The 17,892-nt window shown below is 44.4% G+C and overlaps 1 protein-coding gene across 1 annotated transcript in view; it reads right to left on the bottom strand.

Annotated features, from left to right (window-relative positions):
• PDE8A (phosphodiesterase 8A) overlaps nucleotides 1-17,892 on the bottom strand; it is a 147,627-nt gene that overhangs the window by 125,483 nt on the left and 4,252 nt on the right. Inside the window, exon 3 of the mRNA XM_064388929.1 lies at nucleotides 14,536-14,995. Within this exon, the coding sequence (XP_064244999.1) occupies nucleotides 14,536-14,601 (66 nt within the window). The 5' untranslated portion in view covers nucleotides 14,602-14,995. The remainder of the gene's footprint in view (nucleotides 1-14,535; nucleotides 14,996-17,892) is intronic.

Raw genomic sequence — 17,892 nt, 5'->3', positions numbered from 1 at the left:
AAACTTTCTTTTATCTCAAGTTACATGGCTCTATCACAGACATACTGGAACACATCATAAATACTAGTTGATTTATGATTCTAATTCCTTAGAGATGGGAAAATATTGAGTGATTTGCTCTTAATAACCTAGGAAACATTTGTCATTGCCGAGAAGCAAGGCTGTAATCTGACCTCTTTCATCAAAGTCTCCACCTTTTGAAGCTTCAGTGGTTTCTGGGAAATCATATATTTAAGACAGTATAGCCAAGTAAAATTCTGTATTTTTCAAGTGCAACATAACATGTGATTCTGCAGCAACACTTTGCCTTTCCTAGAGTTAGCACATCTTGCTCTGCAACAGTGAAAAAGCTTGAGCTGACTAATGATCATCTAAAAGGTTTTAAACAAAACAGCTTTCTGATATGAGTGCATTTCTCTGAAAGTCAGTTTATCAGGAAAATGCTAGTAATAGTCAAGTGAGATGACATTTAGTATAGCAGGTTTGCTCCTAGAAAGGAAAGTCTCCCCAAATGGGGAACCACTGCAGAAAAAGGAGTTGGTGGCTGTGGAGACAAATGCAGTGAGTTTATTCATATCTCACTGGTATTTGGGAATAACCTGACACTTTTGAGGAAGCTCAGAAACCCGGAAAGAACTGTGTACAAGGAAACAATTCTCATCTCCATCTATTTTCTTAACTCTGCTTGTTTAAAAGACTTTGTAATTCTTGTTTGAGTATGGAACTGTTGGCATTTTCTGTGTATCAGTTCAGTTCCTGTTCAAGGGGCCTTGGAGAGCAGTGTTCCTGGTGGGATGGAGAGCAGGCCCAGAGGTGTGCTGTGTGCTCTCTGCACCAAACCCCCTGGAATGCTTGGGTGCTGGTACCCAGGCAAGGAGCTCCTGGATCAGGAGCAGCTCCACTGAAGCCACTGGAAATGATTTTGGTTCTCCGTGTGATGTCTTTCAAATGCTGTTTGTGGGCACAGAAAAACACCAGAGACATGGCTTTGGGATACAGTCATCAAACACAGGCATCCTGGGACACTCACAGATGCCCACTGCAAGCCACAGAACACAGGCCTGCTGCCTGCTGATCTGCTTTGGGGAAAATTGCTAGGATTGAAGGAATTTATTTTGTTCTGTACTTCAAGGGCCTCCCGTGGCCGGGCCGGATGCAGCTGGAGCACTCCCTCCCTTTCCTGGTGGGAGTCAGGGAGGCCGAGCACGGCTGCCCAGAGCCCTGGGATGGGTCACTGCCCTGCCTGGGACATGGCATTTGGGGGGGAAAGTCCCCAGCCCTTCCACAGCCCAGCCAGGCAGGCAGGAAACTGCTGGGTGGCACCCACAGACCCTACTTCTTCCCACTTAAAGCTGCCATGGAGTCCTCTTTTGAAGGGTGCTTCAAGAGTGTTGAGTTGCATGAGTTTAAAGTTGTAGCTAGCCACAGTGGATGGACCCTGACAAAGAGCTTTGAAGCCTCCTCATGAAGACATCTGGTGTTTTAAGGAGCAGGTTAGGACATGGCAATAGCTCCCTGCACTGGTACAACTGGTTACTGACTGGAATTCTCAGCAAAGATTCATACAATAGATTCACATAGCCATAAAATTGAATAGATTTATAAGAAAATTCAGTGTTCCCTATTAAGACAAGAAAATGCAATGTATTAGCTGGGGCTGGGAAGCCAATTTCACTGGTGCATGGCTCCCTCCTCACATAACTGGCTGTGATGGAGGTCAGCTCATCCTCTTGGATATCCAGCCTGTCTCAGTCAGACAAGAAAGTACTGTGACCTGATCCAACCCATCAAACCCTGATCCAAACAGGAGATACAAGGCAAAGGGCTTCTATATAAGGAAAAAAAAATGAGCTGGTGGAGTTCAGAAAAAAAAAGAAGCAGGATCAAAAGGAGTATTTTGTAGCACAGTTGAACTCGTCAGCACAGCCTGCACAGTGCCATCTTTGGCACATTATCCCACAGTATAAGAACAAAGCTAGATCCAAAAAGACAATTAAAAGGAAACCACACTATCTAGACAGGACATCTCTTCTGCAGAGCACTAATGATTAACCTTTGGAAACCACAATAATTTATCACTGAAGTAAAAAGTACAGTGAAACCCCAAAGATCATTGACATGAACCAGAAGTAGCCTCTGGGAGATGTCCTGCCTGCAGGAAAGCATTCAAATACACACAGGACGTAGTCAGGGTCTGGACAGATAATTATGGTGTGAAAACAAATAATGTTACACCTTAAACAAAAAGGAAATTTCCATAAGATGAAGCTTGAATACTCCTTGGAGTATACAGCTCTCAAGATGCAATGAAAGAGTCACCACAGTCCAGTTTTAGGGAGTCCCTCAGTAAATGCAAACTTGCAAAAAAGCAAGTTAGGTGGCAGAATCATGTCTGAGCTTGGGATCTCTTTGCAGAAAGCACAAGCTCTTTTACTGTAAATAGTGAGATCTGGTCTGACCAGTGGCTGATTGCAGAGCACTGTGTCTTGTTAGCTCACCCCTGGCCATAGCAGGGAGTCGTCACTTGCATGGAAAGGAAAACAGAAGTTAATGGACTAATTCATTCAACCTGTGTTTAAAAATCCCTCACTGCCCATGACTCCTAAGTAAACTGTAAAGAAAGGGATCTGATTCCCCTGCATGTCTGACTTTGAGCACACATAATGCTCCCTGTTCACAAGGTTATCTTTGATGCAAAGCCACCGTGCACTGGCCACTAACTCCACTGACATCCATTATAGGAACCCCGTGTATAATGTGCACCTTGCTTCAGCGTGCAAGACATTTGGTTCCCAAAAACACATAGGATGGCTGGAGTAACCACTAACCAGACATGCTGGAATGCCTGGAAGTGTCCAAGATTAGTCATTTGGCAGCAGTCTTGAGGAAATGCAGCTTTACATATCCCACTCTGGACAGAAGGGTTTAGTGCTCAGGCCCTTCTGGCAGGTCTGAACCTGACTCCTTCCCTCACAGAACACAGCACAGCTTGGATCAGCTCTGTGGCTATGACAGCTAGAGCTGGGATGCAACTGCCACAAAAATCTGGATCACACACTTTGTCAAATCTGTCTCCAGCATATTCTTTACTTCACCAAAAGAAAGAAACCCAAACCAAAACAAACCCTATCCCTATACTTGGCCTTGGTATTTATTTTTTCTGGATAATTTCAGCTTCTGTGTTTGTCAACTGAAAGAAAAACTCACGTGTCACATACACATGGGTCAGAAATCTGGTGGGTGTTTGTACATTATACAGGAGATGAAAGATTGGAGAAGTTTCATTCTAACCTGAGGACAACAAAAGAAGGTTGCTGAAGAGCAGTGTGTCTGCTCATCAGCTGTACAGATCCAGGCAAATTGAAAATTGCATTTGGGTGCCTCAGCGCTGGCAGGACTGAGCTGCAGGTGCTTTTTGGTCACTGGAGTTTTATGCAGCTCTTGCATGGAGCTCCTTGTCAGGAGGGCTGACACCTGCACCTCACTGCACTTTTAGCAAGGGATCCAGTCCCCTGTGTGTCAGGTAAGCTGTTCCTAGGCCACATCCACGGCAGGAATTGTGCACAGCAGAGCCCGTGCCTCTGCCCGGCCGGCACAGCCAAACCGGGAACCGGGAATCGCAGCCACGGCTCAGGAATCCCTCCCAAGGAGCACGGCCAGAGCAGCCTGTCCTGCCTCAGGTCAGCCTCCCTGGCCCTCAGAAGGACCACTCTGCTTGAGCTCAGTGCTGAGCTGAGGCAGAATGAGTCCCACAGCTGGAATGGTCACGGTGAAACCACGAGCCTGGGATCACACCTTTGTGTGGGGCTGCCATGGGCTGAGCAGTGCTGCTCAGGGCTGCAGAGAATGAACCAGGGAAAACGTGCAGAAACCAGCAGGTTTTCATGCACCCAGCTGCAGAACTGGAGCCAAGGGCTCTGCACAGATGATATTGCTCCTTCAGCGTATGACATTGACGGGGCATTCCTAGGGTGAAAGAAACCAGCACAACCGAATGGATGAATGGAAAAACGAATGGCTTCAAGTTGATTTAAAGGAGATATTTAGTCATGCATGGGAAGGAAAAGAGAGAATAAGTGACCAAAATAGAACGGAGCAATTGGAAACAGCTGATGTTTGATGAAAAGAAAGATATTTTCTGGGGTGAGAAATTTAGAAGCCTTGAGTATTTTGGAAGGGCAAATTATGCATGAGTTTTTAATCTTTTAAATGGTGCCAGGTTATCCAGAATCCACTCCAGAAAGGTTTCTGAAGCAGTTTATTCTAGAATTAAGCCAAAACCTTCAGCCAACTCTGGAAAATCTTATTTAGAGTCAGACTAACATATTGTGAGCTCATGTCACTGTGGAAAACTGCTCCAGCTGAAAGCATGAGGGAATAGTTCTGCTAAGGAATCCTGAAGTTTAAGCCTTTTTTTTTTAATTTGTAATAAGAAAAGGCAGGAAAGGAAATTAAAATCCTTGATAAAAGAAAAAATAACTTATAGAAGGGCTGAGTTACATTTTCTGATATTCAATACTGTGTTTCCATTTTACAAAGACTGGACAAGTTTCATGCTGTACTGGAAGTGAGGGGTTTCCTTTCCATGAGGTTGACATCAGGGCAGTTCTCATACAGAGGTGACAGTTCCACAGTCACAACCCACAGCACTTTGTGACTACAAATGGGACAAATCCAACTGTGCTGCTCCAGCCAATGTCCAAATCACACCACTTACCATTAAACATCTCTGCCAAAATGGCAGAGAGCTCCGACAGTGCACTCACCCAGCCAGCAGGAATTCAGGCGTCAAACCCCACAGGGCCCATGGGTGACACTGTCATAGGCACCAACAAATGGATTTCACAAAACAACCTTTTTTAAGGCTTTGTGTAAGCTTTTGGGAACATCCAAATCTGAGGCATCCTAGTCTTTCATGTTTCTGCATCCGCAGCTGTTCTTTATGTGCAATGAATGTTTTGCATTTCTTTCAGTTTTGGGCTGCTTTTTATTTTAACTTGGCAAAAAAAAGTTACTGGATAAATGACAGACACCACCTTGTCCCTTTAGTAAATCATTGGCAGACATGGGTCAGCATTTTGAGATGAGAGGAACACAGTTTAGTGGTGGACTTGTTGGTTTTATGGCTGGACTTGATGATCTTAAAGGTCTTTTCCAACCCAAATGACTCTCTGATTCTATGTATGGACACAGGTAGGAAGCAAACCAGACAGTATATTACTACCTTTTATAATAAATACTAATGTTTTGCTCCCATGAATGTCCACGTCTTTGAAAGTCACAAGTGTGTTGTAATAAGCAAATATAAAGTCAAACACTTGTGGTTATGTAAAGCTATGTGCAAGAAGAAAAGAGAAGCTATGTGGAATCCATGACACCTGGATTTCTACAGGGAGTCTGAAGACAGCATACATTGCCAGCCTAGCACAGAGGACATAGATTTCCCAAATAGAAGCCTAAGAAAATAAAAATCAGTGAATACAAAGTTGATCCCAAAGTACAGTTGGGGAGGGAACACAGATCTGTTTAGAAATTCAAGCCAAATTTGGGAAATTACTGTGGACACAGATAAATTTCAAAACAGAAATGTATAGCATATTCAAATATTCTTTGAGCAGAGGGGTTGAACTAGATGATTTCCAGTGTTTCCTTCCAACCTCAACTATTCTATGGTTCTGTGAAATGTTTTCCTTTGGTATTTTCTAAATTAAATGGGTTGGGTTTGATTTTTCTTTTCCAAAATGAAAGGGGACAAACAGAAACCGCTTATAAAGCAACTGCAGGCATTTTGTTTGGGACTGAATAAAAACATTTTGCAAAATTTAAGAATTTTCCTCCTAAATCTCCTCAATTTTCTCCAAAGCAACCTCTACTTTTCGTTTCATTAGACCTATGTTTACGTTTCATAGCTGACGGGGAAGGGTCAGAGAGCAAACAAAAAAACTCACCATTGATGCAGCTCTGCTCTCAACCCCTATTTTCTTATTCACAGATAAACCCTTTCAGATGTACCCCGGTTCCTTCAGGGCTGAAGGTGCAGAGCAGGCATTCTGCAGCCAACAATAACAAACACTAACACCAACTTTGCATGTTTCCATGGCCATGGTGCCCCAGAGACCTCCTCTTTCATCCACACACTCCTCCCCTCCAAAGCTACCTCATCACCCTCTCTCTGAGGCTGGGGAAGGAGGGACAGGTCAGCTACACCCACTTACCGATAGATTTTGTTACTAGGGGGAAGAAGAAGACGGGAAGAAAAAAGAGGTGTTTCTGTTTTTTCCATTCTTTTCCCTCCTTTCTTATTTGCAGGTTTTGTTACCTGCCCCACGTGGTAGAAGAGAGGATGTCATCCAAGTGCAGAGAAGCAGCACAGGGAGCACTGTTGCACAACCAGCAGCCACCAGGATCACGCTGCTGTCCCCAGGGCAGCACGGGCAAAACGGAGCAATATTTTCCGATAAACACTAAAACCACTTGCAGTTAAACCTTGTGCTTAGTCTGGCAGGGGAGTACATGACACTGGCAGATCAACCACACCAGAGACTGACTGGGGTCCATTTGGGGTCAATGACAGCTTCAGCCAACCACATGCTCGTGGCCAGCACTGCCAAAGGTGCTGCAGAGGCTGCATGGGACTGACAGGAGGGCACTCCCAGGAACATCCCAAGGGCAGAGGAAAAAAAATTCCCAGGCCTCTACTACAAGCACAAAGGAGCTTCACCACTCCTAGGAGGGAGTTTGGGACTGATACAAATAGGAGAACAGTCAATGAGTAGGAAAATGTCAGCCTTAGGGAGGGGAGGCAGTGGAGCTCAGCTCATCATATCAGCACTTGTTCACTCATGCAGCAACACTTCAGCACAAAGAAAAGCAAATGTCCATTATAATCTCTCATTTCTGAACTAGGCTCCTGCATATTAATTCCTATTGACTGACAAGTGGAACAGCACACATCGATCATCTTGTTAATCAGGTATTCTTGCAGCTATGCGTGATGCAGTTTAAACAAGCCACGTTAAGTTCCTTGTGTACACAAGGAAGCTATTATAAGAAAATGTAATGATGAAACCACTTTTTGCAAGAAGCAAGCAGAGCTTGAGCACCTTATATGCTTTGGAAAATTTCACTCCATTTACATCATTTTTCATGACCTTTTGCTTAGCATGACGTGGTGTTGTCCCCCAGCTGTGACCAGTTTGGCTTGAAAGTCAAGATTTTGCAAGCCTGACTAGAAAATTTCCTGAGGCTCTAAGCTTTCAGGGAACTCAGTGCCTTCTTTTTGAGGGGGCATTTCTTCTATATGGCAGCTCAAAATAACGACCACTCTTGAGGCTATTGCTCAGATGCACAGCAGATCTTGGCAGACAGGACTGTTGTGGTCCTGTAGGAAAAGGTCCTTCCTCCCTGTGGCACCGATGGACAGACACCAGCACTGCCACAGAGGAAGAGCACCGGTCACAAATGAGGCTGCCCAACCCCAGCTCTGCACCCCACTGCTCAGCTGACCCTGTTGCCCAACCTCCCATCACAATTATATTTACAAAAGCACCTGATTTGCAGAAACAGTGCTCAGTCTCAGCTCCTGCTGGTATCAGCAGAGACTGCACGCGCTGGGACACTGAAAAATCAGCGCGGTATCACCAGCCTGTGCTTCCCCTCTCCCACTTTTACAAGGGTGGCTCAGCCTCTAAGGGGCCATAACTGAATCTTTATGAAGCCCTTGTGTGGGTTTTACTGCAAAACAGCACTGGGAATGCACATGCACGATTACACCAGGACAATAGCCTGAAGTTAACAATCGCTTCCTGCAATTGTCTGAGGCAGCCTGTAGAACTAAGAATCATCTCATGATAAATCCTTGTTGGTCATTTACCATCATTAATCTATACTGTCAGAATGAATTAGGTGCAGAGGAGCATATTAATTACAATGCAGATGACACTCCAGCTTTAATTATCAGGACTGCAGAGTAACCAGTGCCAGTTAATGAAGCCCAGTGCCACGGAGCTGTTGAAGGAAAGCGCTGTTCAGCTGGCAGCACTGACAGCCAGCCTGCATGGTCTGCACTTACAGTGATGCCATTCTAGCCTCAGTTTTCCAAATTGCTCTCTATTTCTATCCACATTAGTCAGGTCTATGGGAACGCTTTTTCCACTGCCTATGACATGCTTAAATTAGGGGTGACCAGTTTTGTCAATATGTAGCCACCTAGCTTTATTTATAGAACATTTCATATTAAACAGCAAAAGCTCCCACTGTCTTTTTATGCCTGTTGCATAAAATTCAGCATTTAACAGCTACTTACTCATTTTGCTTACCAGCTAAGGCTACATTTTCACAGGCTGTTGTTTCCATGTCAATATTATTTTATGCCACTTTCTGGAGGGCCAGGATTATGGAATAAACCTAAACATCTGAACAGTTTGTAGAGCAGCTAGCAGTGTTGCAAAGGCCCCCAAATCCCATCAGCCAAATGTAGCCCTTTTGTTATTGTAGGACCAGAGACAGAAACTCTCAAAGCCCATCAGATTCCTGCTGGCACTCTCTGTGTGAATTCCAGCGGGCAGGCTGACCACTCACTCTGGCTGTTAGCAGCAGCAGGCTCCTGGGGAGAACAGATAAAGCTGTTCTCCACATCTCCTGCAGACAGGCACGAGGAGGTGCCCTACACAGAGACAGCACGGTAGCAGGAGTGCAGTGCTGGAGCTGTGCAGGTGTTGGAGTGGGCTGCTCAGTGGGGCTGGGATTTCCAGCAGCACAGACTTCAACAAGCTGGGTATGCACTGCAGAGCCTGGGGCTCACAGAGCCCCGGGGGGGCTTCACTCCGCTCTGCTTCCTGCTGCTTCACACACCTTGGGAAAAACACGCAATTCTTCCCGAAAGTGGTGTACAAAATGCAAAAGCCTGAGGAGATCCAAGCAGCCTGTGAAATGTCCTCAAGGAGAGCGAACCAAGGAAATAAGGAGTTACAGAAACAAGCCAATAAAGTAAAATTACTGTGGGGAATTTAATCACCCAGGAGACAGGAAATTCAAGGCTATGGTACCCATGACAACTACTATTTGTCCAGAGTGTATGGAACATTAACCTTACCTCCATATGCGGAAACAGAAGAAATTATGGGACATATCAGGTATGAATGCATATTTCTTGCACAGGGTACTCTTTCAGGGCTACTGTGGAAGCAATAATTAAATTTCCTGACTGCAAAGCAAGTAGGTTCATGCACAAGCAGCTCTTCTGAGACACGAGTGAACATCACCAGACAGAGCTCCCAGCTCACCCCCATGGCTTCGGCAGGGGAGATTCAAGGTCTCAGTTTGGTCACAGCATCATCTCCTGCCTTGTAAGCTTCTGGCTCCTGTTCAAACTTTGTTTTGAGAATTGCCATGTGTTGATTTAGGAAATGTTGCGATGTTTCTTTCAGTTGTTGGGTCAACAAGGATTCTGCATTTCTTGTGTGTTTTCCTTTTGAGCAACTAAAGCAACATTCATCCTTCAACAAGGCAGAAGTCCAGTTCCTGCTGGGTGATCAGTTTACTCGAATGCGAGAACCAGATTATTGCTGAGTTAGACAGCAAACAACTTATCAAAACCTGAGAGAGTTTTGCACTTGTCTTGAGCTGAATTTTAACCCCTGGCTGCATACTGTGGAGTCAGATTACTTACATAAAGAGCCAAAACCAAAGCAACCAGATAGACAGCAACTCTCTGGGTGGAACTGCTGTCCCTAAAGTCTCAATTTTTACATGATCTTCGACAATTGCTGATTCATATATCTATTGTTGCTAAAATTTGGAAGACAAGATTTATGAACATAAAAACAAACAGCAAAAGTATAACAGCTGAGAAAACTAATAGCAATCAGGTGGGAAGGAAAGCTATTGAAACAAGGAGGTTTTAACAATAAAAGTTAATTCTATATTTTGTCACTGCCAGAGGACACAGAAGCAGACAGTCTGCTTGGTTATGACCTATCACTAGCTGACTCTGGAGGTGCCATGTGCTGTTTCCTCTTTGGGCAGCTAAACCCAAGGCCCAGCATCTCCCACATGGAATTCTGCAGCAGAAGCAGGGCCAGATGCCAATCCAGCCCCTCACTCTTAATGAAGTGATTTAACACATCCACGGCACCAACCAGCGTAGCTCAGGTCTGACCTCTGTCACCACTTCACGGGCAGCTGGAGGGTGCCAAAACCCAGCCATGCTCACAGAGGGGCTGCTGGAGTCAGTGCAGGGCAGGCTCAGGAGCTGCGGGGTGCCGGGTCCCAGCCCTGCTCAGTGCCTCACCCAGGGGCAAGGAGGGAGCAGTTTCACACAGGGAAACTCTGCCCAAGCAGCAGCATCTTCAGGCAGCACCCTGCCAGAGAGCTTCCATCCAGCAGCTTTGGACATATTTAACCCAGTCAAGGCCACATTTATTTAGCAGCAATTCAAAGTGAGGAGATCTCCCACTGTGAAAAAGGTTGGTGTTTCTTTCACCTGCTGTTCAAAATAAGAGTGCACCCATGAACTCCCCTGCCAGAAAAGCATCTCAGGGCTGTCCCAGCCCATGGGCCAAGCCAAGCTGAAGGCATGGCTGGGACAAAGAGTCCAAGTACACTCTGCACAGCCTGGTTCACACTTGTAGCCTGGACACGTGGTGAGCAGAAAGCAGCAGTCCTCTCCATGGCTGACCTAGTTAGAGGTCAGGCTTGCCCAGGGGCTCTGAACCGTGTCCTGTGGGCTGCTCACCACTCAGATATGCACTAGTTCACATTCTGCTCACCCTCCTATTTCTTGCTGAAGTCCCTGAAAACCTCAGTCAGCTCTGAAACAAAGGCTGATGGCCCCTCACCAGCAATAGCTCACTGGTTTGAAACTCGCCCATAGGGCCAAAAAAGCCAAAAAGAAACCATTTTACAGGAAGAAAAAAAGTATGAGGCACCCTTGTTGTAAATACCCACTGAGGGCAGCACCAGAAGGGTGCCAGGGTTAGCCCAGCTGATCAAGAGCCATGTGATAACACCAGCATTCTTCATGCAACATCCTGCTCCAGGGAAGGAGGGGACTCCCAGCAGCACTTTTTCCCTTTGCTCTTGGAGGCAAGGCATGCTCCTGCAGCAGGGTTTTCATCACTACTGCAAACCCCAGACCAGCTTCAGGAGGGCTGGGCTGAGATCACCAACATCATTTCCAGAGAGTGGTTAATAACCTTGGACTCTTCTCACTGTGCATTAAATATGAGCTGTTCCTCAGCAGGGAGAAATCAGGATTTGATGCTGCACAGAAATGAATAGCTGAACTACCCAAGTCTTGAGAAGTGGCTCTGCATATGTTTTCACAGAAGTCATGGCAGGTTCTGGAATTAATCAGGCCAGAAACCACCAATATATCTGCATGCTAACCTGAGCTGAGGCAGGTTTGAATACTGCTGAAAAATCCCAGCCTGTGAATGATTTCCATTTCTGAATCTCTGCCCGGCTGTTTATGGAAAGGCAAAGAAGTACAGTGATGAGGTAAATGTGTTTATGAATGCACTACTGTTACCTTTCTACTCTAACAACTTAACAGGAATTACTTTACCACCCTTATTTATTGCTAATCAAGCTCAGCACTGGGGGAGGAGAAGGAATAAATTCTGCCACAAAGTTTGTGCTAAGTCATTTTTTCTTCATCACATGAAAGCCAAAGCCCAGGCAGTCTCATTTGAAGCCTTTTAATGGTTAGAAATATCCCTTCTCTAGGACTTTGCCCTTCTTCCTTAGAAGTGCTCATATTTTAGCCAGCACCTCTTCTGTAGAGAAGCAAGAGCAGCCTGAGCTGCAGCAGAGCAGCAAAGTCCAAGAGCTCAGCGAGCTCCCCTGAGCTCCTGTTTGAAGAGGTTCCTCAAAAGCTGCACCAGCTACTTTGCCAGCTAATCTTTCCAGCCTGCAGCTACAGAGCAAAGCATAGCTGTGGACCTGTGTCAAAGGTACATTTGTTAACACATTTCCCCTGGAGTGCTAATTAACATTTACATCAAGTACTATGAGAGTGAAAAAGCTTCAACACAAACACACACTGCGGGGAAATGGGGAGAGCAGTGCACTGTTTGCCCTTCAGGAGCTGGTGAAAATCCAGTTTGTTTTGTAATCTTCTGTTCTCTAAAATCAGATATTTCTTCAAGTTAATAACTAACCCGTTCTTTTTCATTTAAAAACCTCTAAGTGCCTTTAGAATGGTGTGACAGCAAGGCCCTGCTGGCCCTGGTGCAAGCCAGCCCACGTGCAGGTCTCCCTGCTCAGCCACAGCACAGGCACAGCCCGGGCTAACCACAGAAAATGACAGCATTTTATGATTTTATAATAAACACAAACAAAAGAACATCAACACACTTTTGCTTAAGATTCAACCCTCTTAAACTAAACACTAAGATAGGAAACACAAACAGAAATATTTGTAGCTGGATCTTCAATTACCACATTTTGGGATGCTGACAAAAAGCTCTAATGAGGAACACTTGTACCCACAATGAGAGGCAGACAAAGTTATTTGCAAACACAAATTTGCACTTGAAAGATGCGAAGGCAGTTGCTGAACAGCTGAATTATGAAATAATATTCTCAATATTATTTCTCAATATTTATTGAGAAATAAATGTGCTATCACAGTGAAGTAAAAATTTTATAACTGCAACCAATATAACTAAAATATGGTTGAAAAAATCCTCCAGATTTTTCGGAGGGCGGGGGGGGGGGGGAGGGGAGTTTTTTCCATTTTTAAAGGAAAAACTAGAAAATAACAGGTTCACAGAAAGAAAATCATATTCTATGAGCCACAAAACAATAGCATGTAAACCTCCATCTACTCTGTGAACTTTTAGGCCATGATAGAGTGCATTTTGTTATTCAAGATATTCTCTCCTGCCACAACCATGCATCCTGCCCAGGTTCCCATGAATTATAATCTGTGTCTAAAAAAGCACCAATAGGCACTATTGTAGTAAAAACTGACTGAACACACTACTCACAGAAATCAGTTTCTAGCCCTCCACCTCCACAGAAATTGGGATCTAAGATGAATAATATATGCTACGGAAACACAGACTTTTTGATTGCAAACTGCTCTAGCGTTCTGTGAACATATTTTGTTATTGTGCCAAATATTTGAGGTGAATAATTTTCGGCCTTCATGTTTACAAACTACTCTCATTGTTTTGTCCCTTTTTTTTCCCCTGAGTGTTGCTTCTGCCTTTTAACTGGATATCCAACTTTGTAAACAAAAAAATAAGCATGGCAAACAGCAAATGCAGCAGCAGAATTTTTAGTTTTTGTGGGACAGGCTGAAATGAAGTACCCTCAGCACTGATGAGTCTGGGCAGTGCCATGGGAGATGCACCAAGCAATCAATGCTGCGACATTCCAACAGGACAAGGTGTTTTTGTTTCTTCTGCTTGACCAGCTCTTCAAACTTCTTTTCGTTAGATACACATCTGTATTTACTAGGAAATTTTTCAACAAGGAGCAAACACTCAGATATTTTCAGATTTCCAGTTTCCTTAGTTGTCTGTCTTAGTTTCAGTAACTCCCATTGAAGAAAAGGCAATACTGAGCTCAAATCTAACCTGGCACATTTCTGACATGGCCTCCCAGAGGCTCCTTCTCCATAGCACAAATGGCTGGACTGAAATCCTGGCCTCAGCACAGGCAACAGAAAATCTTCCATGAGTGCCCTCCACAACTTGTGAAGATTACAAACCCCAGTATTTTGGGGGAACCAAAATGGAAGTAGAATGTCCAACCTCCAAAATGCTAATGGTTTAATTTCAAGTAACAGGACGAGATTAATATAAACACGCTAACCTGTCCCAACTGGAAATCTTTCAAACGTCAAGCACAGGAATCAACAAGGTGTTTTTTTTCAGGCAGGATGTCAGAGTTACCCCCGTGGTTATATGTGAGCCGAGGACAATGTTATTACACGAGATCAAATTACAAACACAAGCAAACAGAAAACAATCTCTGAACGTCACTGCTGGGATTTGACAAGAAGCACAGCTGACCCTTTTGGGAGGCTGAATGCTCTGAGGGAGCTCTGGGGGAGTAGGAGCAATTGCTGCTGGACAACGAGTTCCATGCAGTTAAATTGTCAATCTGTTTGCCCAAGTTAATGCTTATCTTACCCTGTGCTTGCTATGGTTTTACTCAACATATTTGATCTGCAAGTCTTAAAGCAGTGGCTTTGCTAAAATTATATGAAGTTTCTGGATTGTTCAAGCACCTAAAAAAACTATTTTGGTCGTTTCCATAGCACAGAAACCTACAGTTACTCAGATATTTGAAACTTCCAGTGAGGTGGATGACAGACGCTTAACCACACACATCACCATTTCATTTCTGTTCCTAATGTTTAGCACAGCCTTGCTCTAAGGAATCTGTGAAGTTGTTTACAAAGCTGATGCAGAGGTTGCATTCAGTCTGGTCCAAGGGCAATGGTTTACTGAAGTCACTTGTAAACAGCAGAAAGATAATCTTTTCTGTGACTGAGAGAGGAGGGGGAATAAAAGTTCTCACCTTGCACCAAGGACCATTAGAGACAGAGCTGGTTTCCAAAATATCTGCTCCTTCATTTTCTTCCATGTCTGATTAGTTGCAAAACTTTGTTCTCCAATGAAAAACATTAAATCATCTTCCAAGCAAAAGCAAAGCAAACCATGCAGGCTCCAGTATCCCAGTTTGTGAAAGCCCTGCAATAAGTCACATGTTGGTTTTATGGTCACTGGTCTAATCCAAGGGTGCAGATCCTGGTTCCGCGCTGGATTCACAGAGCTTGGCCTTTCTTTTAAGCCTTAATAGTTCCTCTTGTCAGGCATTTATCTCCTTCAGCCCTTCCTGGTGGATCCAGGTTTTCACATAACAAATGGCAAACGTTTACAACTTCCCAGGAAAGCTGACACTGAGCCTCTGACCATCTCAGGAGAAGCTGACAGCAGAGTGAAGTACGTGGCCACACCTCTCTGCTGCCAGAGCTGGCCTAGACCATAAAATCAGAAGCAAGGTCACCCAGCAACCAACCATTCAACGTCACTACAGTAATAAAGCCAACTTACATTCAACTTCTTGCTTGGGTAGGTAAATATTTTTATTAGAAGAAAGAAGCCCAGAGAAGATGGCAGGGGGCTGACTGTTCTGAGCTGAGAGATAAATTCTGATCGATGCAAAGCTTTCAGCAGACATTCAGAGGCCACATACAAACCCACAAGGCACTGTGAATGCCAGTGGGATCAAACCCCTAACATTTTTCCCTAAGGATGCATAGACCCTGTACCCCAGCAGGCTGGGTGGGTAATGTCCACAGGATATTTTTCAGCAGAGATCACAAATTCCCTTCCAGGCACCTACAAGACTTTCATCTGCCACATGCTCAGCTTTAAAAAGTTTCACTCATGCTCAAAGGTCTACATAAAATAGGGAAGAATTTACAAAATAGCCTCCACTCCCTGGCAGAGTCAGTAAAAATCAGGTGATACCACAACACTGCATACAGGAGCTTTCTCAAGCAAATGGAGTATTTTTCTCAGGAGCAGCAGTGCACCTGAAGGAGCACACTCAGTTTAGGCAGTGACGTTTCTCTCCAAACAGACGTACACGTTAGAGAGAAGGGCCACAATAAATATAAATAAAAGCAGATAACAAATGATCGACCCTCTTTGTTCTGTTTGCACTGTGTATCAGGCAGTGCCACTGCAGATAGCTGGTGCCCTAAAATTTCGAAACCAACTGTGATCTCTGACATCTATTCAAAGACAAACATGGCTTCATTTCCAGGGCAGCCAGTTGGTCTGTCTCAGGAAAGGCCTCTCTTTAAAGAAAAAGAAAGGAATCCAGGGTTGCTGTCTACTCTGGGAAATCAAGGCCACTTTCCCCCCCTCTCTGATTGCAACCTTTCTATATGGCAGGAAACAATTTTTTTTTTTTTTTGGAGGGGGAGAGTGGCAACTATGCCGGAAGATTAAAGTTAATTCTGTTCAAATATAAAATATTCTAATCCAATGCTCATATTGTGGCAGCATCATTAAAAATCAGCCATACAGGAATCTGATTTTTAGACCTCTTTCTGCCACTGACACACAAAGTGCATAAGTGATTTGGTTGAGATCACATGCTCAATTATTCTCATTATTATTCTCATTATTAGTTACATAGGATTTCATGAGATATTTCTCAATAGTTTTTTAGTTTGAGATTACATTTTATCAAAACTGTCAGTAACTGGAAGTGTCTGTCTTGTTGGGACATAATAGCTACAGGCCCTCAAACACTGAGTAGGGTATATCTGACTGAGCCCAGTGTACACATTGTTTGATTATGTATTTATTTAAAGGAAGTGAAGACAAACGTGACAAAAAAGGCAAGAATTATGAGGGCATAGGTGTGTCTTTAGGGAGAGAGCAAGGCAAAAGATGAGTGCAGACTGGGAAACCAGAAACTTTGCTTGTCTCTACCAGTGATTTTGTGATTTCAAGAGGTAAATTAAAAGCCCTGTGCCTCAGTTTCCCCTCCTATGCTGTGAGACCAGCAATACTCAGCATTAGTAACTCAGCAAAGCAGCAAACAGTGCACTGGAGAGGTTTGATATCTTCCCAAACTTTCACCTCTCTACTGACAGGCAGGCTACTTTATGATTTCCCACAGCAACTCAAGGAAAAACAAAGCTGACTTAGCCCCACATGCCCAAGTGCAGCAGCACAGCTGAGCAAGTTTTGTCTCTTTTGAAATCACTCACATGAACTCACTATCCAAACCAGCAGATTACCAGGTGAGGTGCTCCCTTGCCAGCCAGAAGATTCTGCTACAAATATTCACCAAGTTTAAATGTCCCTTTCTGTGATTTTGTATGCCCAGGTCATTTTTTGAGAGCCAAAGAGCTTTCCCAGCCCAGAACCCCGGGGTTCCCAGTCCTGGCTCCCAGGGCACCTCTGGCCAGCCCTCCCTGCCCAGCTGGAGTCAGCTCAGCCCCAGGCAGGCTGTGGGACAGGAGCACGGAGGGGACTGTAGCAATCCTTGCCCCAGTTATTCACAAGGGCTGTTTATTACAGCAGCTTCAAGGACCCTTTTTTCCCCCCCATTCCTTTAATTCTCTTGGGCAAAAAAATCTCTAATCACTAATGGCCATTTGAATTTTAAGAGAGCAGGCCAGGGGCCTGCACAAAATATCAAATGGCTTTGCATTTTGTTTTTTCTCTGGTTTCTCTTTACAGGTCACCCATTTAGTGACATATTAGCTATGTTCCAGAGCAGGCAAACCCAGCCTTCTGAAGTTTGCTTGCATTAAATACCAGGCATAAGTGCTGCAACTCATTATCCACGTAGGTGTCCATGTTATGTCTTCTGCTTTGATGACATTCTGTGGCAGTAATTTTCACAGGTTTTTTTGGTTTTGAATTGGCCATTGCCTAATTTAAAACAGCAACCAAAGGAAGCACTTTCCACATACGCAGCATAACATAAGATAAACTTTCCTATGGTTGCTGCAGAGAAGCAAACTCACAAGGTTTTCAGCTTCAACCTTCAGTGCAAACCAGACATCTGTTTCGAGTTGTGTCAGATCACAGGAAGGATAGCCCACAGCTTGGTTTACTCCAAACTAATTTAGGAAATCAGAACTCTCCCCATGGATGAGTCACGAGCTTCTTGGGCAATGACAGGCCAGACACATTTGTCTCTGCAGCTTGGTGGTTTTCCCTGTAACGGGTGATGGCTCTTTCCCCCATCTGGAGGAGACCTGCAGCTGGAGGATGTAGCCCCAATACCAACCCAATTTGTGCATCTGCAGTCCTGATGTCAAAGTCCACCAGGAAAGGAAATAAAGGATGAAAAAGAAAAGAGAAAGTGCAGAATGGGTCTAAAGATGGCTTTGAAGTACAGCCC

This window comes from Passer domesticus, chromosome 14 (genome assembly GCF_036417665.1).
Source record: "Passer domesticus isolate bPasDom1 chromosome 14, bPasDom1.hap1, whole genome shotgun sequence".
NCBI classification, from domain to species: domain Eukaryota; kingdom Metazoa; phylum Chordata; class Aves; order Passeriformes; family Passeridae; genus Passer; species Passer domesticus.
Note: the sequence above shows the minus strand (reverse complement) of the source record. Positions and strands in the feature narration are given on the sequence as shown.